Consider the following 8,686-nt stretch of genomic DNA (forward strand, 5'->3'; position numbering starts at 1 on the left):
AAGGATATAGATTTAGAATACCATATATCCTATGATTAATAAAACTATTTTCTAATTTTTTGAACATCTTCCTTTATTGGTTTTGTGTGAATTTATTTTTAGTTATTTTTAAAATAGAAATATATGATAAAATAGAGGAACCAAGACTTGCATTATGCTACCACGAGACATTCGGGTAAGTCGGGTGTTGGTGAAGAAAATCATTTGATCTTGATTCGAAATATAAAACAGTTTTGAAAATTAAGAATTTTAATAATGGTACTCAAATTATCTTGTTGAACAAGAGGTTTCCCTAACAATAAGAAAGATTATTTAATTAAAATTACCTATTCAACACTTAGAATTTAAATTCATTATATATTTTTTGGTCTTCTACTAAAATAGAAGATTTTATTTGCAAAGGACTACAATTTTTTATACATTTGTTGTCAAATTATTATTAACCCAAAGGTTTAATCACATGTAATCCACGTATAATTTTAAAATTATGTCTATTTTAAGTTCTAATTTTTTTATTTTTTTAAATTTCTAATATATTTTAAGCTTTGTTGGACCATGTACTTTTAAAATCTCCTAGCAAGTCTCAACTCTTGCCTAATAATTTTGACTTGGTTACTTCATGTTAACATAACAAGATGATTGGGTTATTAACTAATATTAAATAAATTTTGGTGCTTGATACAATTCCACCATAACGAAGTTCGCCAATACACCTATTAAATGGAAAGTATGATTAAATAAACAATGATTCTACAGATCCAGAGATTTTTTTTAAAACTTGTAGAATGGCATAATAAATATATACTCAAAAAAAGAAATAGTTAACTAAATTTAATAATTAATTGCCAATCTATACAAAGTAAGACATACACATTATACATGCTCGTGACCGAAGGTTTAAAGGAATCTCCTCCCCAAATGTTGGGTTGTACTTGAAGAAAAAAAATCATTTAATCAAAAATAAAAGATGCTTTTAAATAATAATAATAACTTCCAAAATAATAATAATAATAATAATTCTCGTTACCCCTCTACCTAAATCATTATTTTCATCAACCCCACCATTATTTATTATTCTTTTTTTTTTTCTTTTTTTTGAACACCCACTATTAATTATTATAATTATGTAACTGCTAATATGCTATGCTGTACCAAAAAAAAAAAAAGAAAAAAGAAAAAAGAAAAAAGGAAAAAAAGGGGGGAAAACTCTGAAATTCACATAGAAGAGGAGAGGAGTGGGTGATGATAAAGGATTTGAGGACACTAGAAATAAGAATCTGTGTCAAATAAAGTCACCATCCACTTTAAGACCACCACAACAAACAAACAAACCAAACCCTCTCCTCCTCTCTTTCTAAAACCATCTGTATCTGTCTTCATACTCCAACAGTCCCAAATGATCATCTCATTCTCATCTTCATCTTCCTCTTCTTTATTCTCACTCTTCCTTCTACCAACCTCTCTTCTTCTTCTTCTTCACTCCTCTGTTACAGATTTAGATCCCAATCCCAATTCCTCTCCTTCTCTTCGCCATGACCAAGCTCGTCGTCGAAATCCTCGACGCCGGCGACCTCATGCCCAAAGATGGCGACTCTGCCAACCCCTTTGTCGAGGTCGATTTTGACGATCAAAAACAGAGGACTCGTACCAAACACAGAGACCTCAATCCTTACTGGAACGAGAAGCTCCTTTTCAACATCTCCCACCCCAAAGATTTTCCCAACAAGACCATCGATGTCGTTGTTTATAACGAGAGGAAATCCGGCCACCGCCGTGATTTTCTCGGCCGTGTCAGAATTTCCGGCATGTCGGTGCCTCTTTCTGAACAGGAAGCTAATATCCAGAGATACCCACTTGACAAACGTGGCCTTTTCTCTCATATCAAAGGCGATATTGGGTTCCGAATGTTTATAATTCACGATGATGATTCGTCTTCTTTTTCTTCTCCTCCTCCTACTCATCCGGCGCCACCACAAACTCCCCATTTCGAAACCCCCCTGCAAGAAATCAATCCCAACATATTCGATCAGGAGGAACTGCAAGTACCCAGTGATGGATACGAGAGTGCGAAGGTAAAGAAGAAGAAGGAAAAGGACGTCAAGACCTTCCACTCCATAGGAACAGCTCCTGCTGCGGCTGCGGCGTCGGTGACTCCACCACCGACAGAATTCAAGCGGCCACCGCCAATGGCAACCCGGATGGACTTCGCTCAAGCAGGTCCATCTCCGGCGACAGTAATGCATTTGCCAATTCCAAAGCAAAATCCAGAGTACTCATTGGTGGAGACCAGCCCCCCATTGGCAGCAAGATTGCGGTACGGCTACAGAGGAAAAGACAAGATCATCAGCACCTACGATATGGTGGAGCAGATGCATTTTCTGTATGTAAACGTAGTTAAAGCTAAAGATCTCCCTGTCATGGATGTTTCAGGGAGTTTAGACCCTTATGTGGAAGTGAAAGTGGGGAACTACAAAGGGGTCACAAAGCACTTGGAGAAGAACCAAAACCCAGTTTGGAAGCAGATTTTTGCCTTCTCAAAAGAGAGATTGCAAGCAAGTCTACTGGAAGTGACTGTGAAAGACAAGGATTTGGGGAAAGATGATTTTGTGGGAAGAGTTTTCTTTGATATCCCTGAGGTTCCATTGAGAGTTCCTCCTGATAGTCCACTGGCTCCTCAATGGTACAAACTGGTGGACAAGAAAGGGATCAAAGCAAAAGGGGAAGTGATGCTTGCTGTTTGGATGGGAACTCAGGCTGATGAGTGTTTCCCTGATGCTTGGCATTCTGATGCTCACAGCATCAGCCATGGCAACCTTGCCAACACAAGATCAAAGGTCTATTTCTCTCCTAAACTCTACTATCTAAGAGCCCAAGTGATCGAAGCTCAAGACCTCATCCCATCAGACAAATCCAAGCCCCCAGATACATTCGTGAGAATACAATTCTCCAATCAGGGTAAAGTAACCAAACCTTCTCAGATGCGAGTGATCAACCCAGTTTGGAACGAGGAGCTAATGTTTGTAGCATCCGAACCATTTGAAGATTTCATCATCATCTCTGTTGAAGACAGAGGAACAGGGGAGATTCTGGGAAGAGTGATCGTCCCATCAAGAGAAGTTCCACAGAGAATCGAGTCCACAAAACTCCCAGACGCCCGCTGGTACAATCTCCACCCTCCATATATCGCTAAATTAGAGGAAACAGAGAAAAAGAAGGAGAAATTCTCCAGCAAGATCCATGTCCGTCTCTGGATCGACTCGGGGTACCATGTTCTAGACGAATCAACCCACTTCAGCAGCGATCTTCAACCATCCTCCAAAGTCCTCAGAAAAGACAGCATCGGAGTACTCGAACTAGGTATTTTGAGCGCTCGGAATCTGCTACCAATGAAAAGCAAAGAAGGAAGAACCACAGATGCTTACTGTGTGGCCAAATACGGCAACAAATGGGTTCGAACCAGAACTCTTTTAGACACCCTCGCCCCTCGCTGGAACGAACAGTACACATGGGAAGTTTACGATCCTTGCACTGTAATCACAATTGGGGTTTTCGACAACGCTCACACAAACGGAAGCAAAGAAGACGCAAAAGACCAAAGAATTGGAAAAGTAAGGATTCGATTATCCACATTAGAGACCGACAAAGTATATACGCACTATTACCCTTTATTGGTTCTTCAGCCCTCTGGCCTGAAAAAGCACGGAGAGCTTCAATTGGCTTTGAGATTCACCTGCACGGCCTGGGCCAACATGTTGACACAGTACGGGAAGCCATTGCTCCCCAAAATGCACTACCTACAACCAATCCCAGTCCGCCACATCGATCTACTCCGCTTCCACGCGATGAACATAGTGGCGGCAAGGCTGTCCCGGGCCGAGCCCCCACTCCGGCGAGAAGCGGTGGAGTACATGCTCGATGTCGATTACCACATGTTCAGTCTCAGAAGAAGCAAAGCGAATTTCAATCGCATAATGTCGCTTCTCTCAGGAATCACCGGAATTTACGGATGGTTCAACGATGTGTGCATCTGGAAAAACCCTATCACGACCTGCCTCGTCCATGTCCTGTTCTTGATTCTTGTTTGTTACCCCGAATTAATCCTCCCGACCATCTTCCTCTACCTCTTCGTGATCGGAATTTGGAATTACCGGTTCCGGCCGAGGTATCCGCCGCACATGGACGCGAGATTGTCGCAGGCGGAGCACACTCACCCGGACGAGCTGGATGAAGAGTTCGACAACTTTCCAACGACGAAGCACATTGACACGGTGAGGATGAGGTACGACCGTCTGAGGAGTGTGGCCGGAAAAGTACAGACGGTGGGGGGGGATTTGGCAACGCAAGGGGAAAGAGCTCAGGCGATTCTGGGGTGGAGAGACCCGAGGGCCACCGCACTGTTCATCATCTTCGCGTTGATGTGGGCGGTTTTCATTTACGTTACGCCGTTTCAGGTGGTGGCGATTCTGATCGGACTGTATCTGTTCCGGCACCCGAGATTCAGGAGGAAGTTACCATCAGTTCCTGTCAATTTCTTCAAGCGGCTGCCATCAAAGGCGGATATGATGTTATTGTAATTTATAAAGAGGGGGCTCACACTCTGACACTATGAAATCACTTCGGTTTATTTTATATCCATCTTATTTGTTTAATTTTTATGAACTAAATAGTATAATATTGCAATAAGTTCAAACACTATCAAAATCATAACAAAATATATGTATTTACCTTTGAGCCTTTTTTTTTTTTTTTTTTTTTTTTTTTTTTTTTTTTTTAAGTTCAGCTTTGAGCAAATTATGTCCATTGTTTTTTCTTGTATGCACACATGGAAAATCCTATTGATGCAATTATTCATTATTGATCAGAAATTCTTTTGTTTTTATCATTCTTCTCTTGCTTTTTAAAAGGCATGATTCAAATATTAAAAGGAAGGTTTGATATGATAAATAGTATACACCCTAGGCCTAGATGTGTTCGACTCATCATTCTTACTTGATTTCCATTGCTTAGAATACGGCTTATTTTCTAAGTGTTAGATCTTAAAAAATAACCTTGAGTTATTATTATTATTATTAGCATCATTATTATTATTAGAAAAATACTAAAGATGATTTATCTTAAAAAGGAAGGTCGTGTCAATTAGTTAGATAAGTCACTTTGGCGATTGAGTTTATTAATTTGAAGTTGTGTTAAATGAGAATTGATCACATGTAAGAGTCATTCCAAACTCTTGATGGTTTCATTTTCTCCCACTTTTCATATGGATGATTTGGCTTTACTCTCTAAACATGAATTTAAGACAATTGAGCATCATTATTGTGAGTGTAATAAAAGTCTCACATTAGTTAGATAAGTGGGGAAGATCAAGAGTACATAAGTGAAAAATAATAATCATGTTAGCCTAACGAAGATACCAAAAGTAGAACCATGAGAACTTATAGTCAAAATGGACAAATATCATATCATTGTAGAGATCATAGCCATAATCTAGACTTAACCATGTATGTGCGTGCAATCTTAAACTATGATTGTTTTCGAATTGAAGAGTTCTTTCAAGATTTTAAACTATATTGATCCTAATCGTACAATTATTATGATAAAATGCTCTAGTTCAATATGTGCAAAGAGAAAATTTTTAGAGATTAAAGGAGAAGCAAAATAGTTCAAAGAAACCTACACAATAGTCATTCTTATTAAGGATGCAGACGATTTAATTTGGCTCAATTTTACACAAATCGAAGCTAAAAATTTTTGGTTAAGTAGAAAACCAATAATGAATTGCCATTAGTTTGAACCGCGCTGACCGAACTGCTAATATCAACAATTTGGTTAGTACGATAATCAGTTCACCAGTCAAACTTACATGTGGAACTATATCTCTTCAGTTGATGTCACACCCCCTCCTATATTACCTCTTAACCGTGACATGCCGAAATATTACGGTAATTCAAATTCATTTTTTCTTGGGTTAGTTCGTTTTCTATTTTTCTAAAAGTTATAGAAAATTGAAATTGGGTTTCGGGTTGTTGGTTGAGAGTCTTTTTTTTTTTTTTTGGTGAGATAGATTTTGCTATCGAATTGAACCCATACATAGCTCCTATCTCGAAAGCTCCATATAAAATGGCTCCGGTGGAATTGAAAGAGCATAAGATTCAGTTCCAAGAATTGTTAGATAAGGGCTTCATATGCCCTAGTTGTTGGGTTGTATGTCTTAATACTCGTAGTTTGTAATGTCAAACATATTCTAGTATCAATGTTATTGACACTTATTCAATAAAATTTGTTGTTGAGTTTGTAAATTGCATTTGTAATGACTAAATCCAATAAATTAAGATTCATGGCTATTACATGAATACTTGGATTTTATGTGGAGACATCAAAGTGGATCAAGTTCAAGTAAATATCCAAAACAGTCTATAGTATATGAATAAGATTAGGTACTTTATTCTAGTAACACTATTGGATACGACCCACTTTGTATCTAGTACAAATGATGTGTAGACCCCAAACCCTATTTTTCCTACTTTAGTACGTTCATTAATATGTTAAGTATGTTAAACATGAATTAATGTTATATTTGTAGGGAAGGGCATAAAGATATTAAAGAATAAAGGAAAAGTCTTGAGTTTTGAGAAATGAGATCTCAGGTAGTAAGGTGTTTGGCTTTCGCAAGTAGAAATTAAGGAAGGGCATGAAGATATTAAAGAAGAAAGAAAAAGTCTTGAGTTTTGAGAAATGAGATCTCGGGTAGTAAGGTGTTTGGTTTTCGCAAGTAGAAATTTGGCTAAGTGTAGAAGCCAAGTGTAACCTTGTGATGAAGCTTGTGAAGCATGGGCGCATAAAGCATGTGGTGTCTGGCAGCCAAGGTTAAGTGTTGGTTGAGGGCTTTCTATAGGCTAGCAAGGGGCATGCGGTGATCAAGGCCTTAGGAGGCTAGTGTTATATGCGGAAAGGCAAGTGCGTGTGGGCGTTAGGCTGTTGAGGCGTTGGTTGCACGACATGAGCGAGGCAGCCTAGGTGTTAAGGCTAGGTTGTGCACTGACCAGTGTGCAGGAAGTGAGACTATGCGTTGGCCACGAGCTTATGTGAGGAAAAGTGGAGATGTCGGAGCATGCGTCGAGTGGTAGGCGGGTGCGGCATGAAGGCCTTACATGTTGGAAGGTTGTGTGTGTGCTTGGGCATGCATTGGTGGCATTGGCACTAGGCACATGAGGCATGCGCTGCTAGGTGAGTATGTGTTGAGGTTGGCTAGTGGCCAGGGGGTAATGCGATGAGGTTGAACCACACATGGATTAAATTTACACGTTGGAATAACTGACTAAACTTTTTAGTCACGGGATCCACCATCTGTTAACTGTCAGACACTCCACTAAAGATCGACAGCTGCACTCTTCTCACTACAAATATATTTTCGTGTCTATATCAACCAATCAACATTGCAATAACCCTTCACCGATCGCTCGTAAGTACAACTGGGCTAATTTACCGTTTTTCCCCTATAGTTAAATCTAACTCCTTAAGTACCACTGATTCCTCTAATGAACAATAAGTCATAGCCTTACTATGCCTGGGTCCTCTCTTCCAAAGAGAGGATGTGGCCACTGTGTTCAAGACCGGGAATCAGCCCTTAAGAGAGCAATCTATCTACTTAACCCCTGTTGCAGGGAAGGAGTGAATTTCATATTGTGTAACTGAATTCCTAGCTCTCTAATCAGAAATATCCCAAAAAATGTAGGCTTGTTGACTTGGCAATATGACCACTCTCACCCAAACTAATCAAAGGACCGCCCTCAAAGGCAAGAGTTCCCAAAACACTCAAGATTAAGGTCATGTCACCTATGGTCGTTATAGTGAGATGTAAGACTCAATTATCAATGCCGTTATATAAAGAGACTAATCATCTCTTGGTTCGGTCTTATACAAACTCTTTGTATAATACACCCCTACTCGTATGTTTCTACATGAATGGTCAGGATCAGACCATCTGTAGTAGTTCACAACACTTGTAAACCTCTACAAAGTGGTCGTATCTGTAGTATCACCAAGATAAGGTATCCCTTCTTTATCCTTATACTACAGACCTTTTAGGTTATTACTTAAGGCATGATTCACTTGTATTTCTCATATACATGCTTAAATTTACATGCAATAACCACGTATTTTTGTTTATTAGATATGAGTAAATGCAAATAAAATAACTTTTATTTTATTAATAACAATGTCTACAAAAGTTTACAAACTACGAGACTCCGGGAGAATTAGGACACCAATCCCAATAATGAATTTCTCAGGTTAATTCAAGGATCGATGACGATCACTGAATATGAGCAGAGGTTTACAGAGTTGTTGTAGTACGCTTTTCCTATCATAGCGGAAAAAAAAAAAAAAAAAAAGAGTTCCAAAAGAATTGAAAGTTATGAGTTTTAAGCCTCCATTCTCTGGACAGTCAATTATGAGGGGACAGAGAAGCGTGAGCCAGCAAGGTTCAAGTAGGAAAAGATCAAGAACCGAAGCTGAGTCAGCTAGTAGATCATTAAATGGACGTACTAGCGAGTCTATAGCTAGTATCAGTAGGACACCCTCTTGTGCGAACTGTGGTAAGCAGCACTCGGGGACATGTTACAGTGTAGAAATGTTTGTTTCCAGTATGGACAGACAGGACATTTTAAGAAATATATTCCCCAGCTAG

General features: G+C 39.1%; 1 protein-coding gene across 1 annotated transcript; it reads left to right on the forward strand.

Annotated features, from left to right (window-relative positions):
* The first annotated feature begins 1,192 nt into the window (after positions 1 to 1,192).
* Positions 1,193 to 4,731, forward strand: LOC120079595 (FT-interacting protein 7). Its single transcript, XM_039033824.1, has one exon. It carries the CDS (start codon positions 1,533 to 1,535, stop codon positions 4,572 to 4,574), a length of 3,042 nt encoding a protein of 1,013 aa, XP_038889752.1. The 5' UTR covers positions 1,193 to 1,532; the 3' UTR covers positions 4,575 to 4,731.
* The last annotated feature ends 3,955 nt before the right edge of the window (positions 4,732 to 8,686 follow it).

Source organism: Benincasa hispida, chromosome 6 (assembly GCF_009727055.1).
Source record: "Benincasa hispida cultivar B227 chromosome 6, ASM972705v1, whole genome shotgun sequence".
NCBI lineage: Eukaryota > Viridiplantae > Streptophyta > Magnoliopsida > Cucurbitales > Cucurbitaceae > Benincasa > Benincasa hispida.

Excerpts from the sequence above, each read along its gene's own strand:
- LOC120079595 (XM_039033824.1), top strand. The coding sequence starts at position 1,533 with ATGACCAAGCTCGTCGTCGAAATCCTCGACGCCGGCGACCTCATGCCC.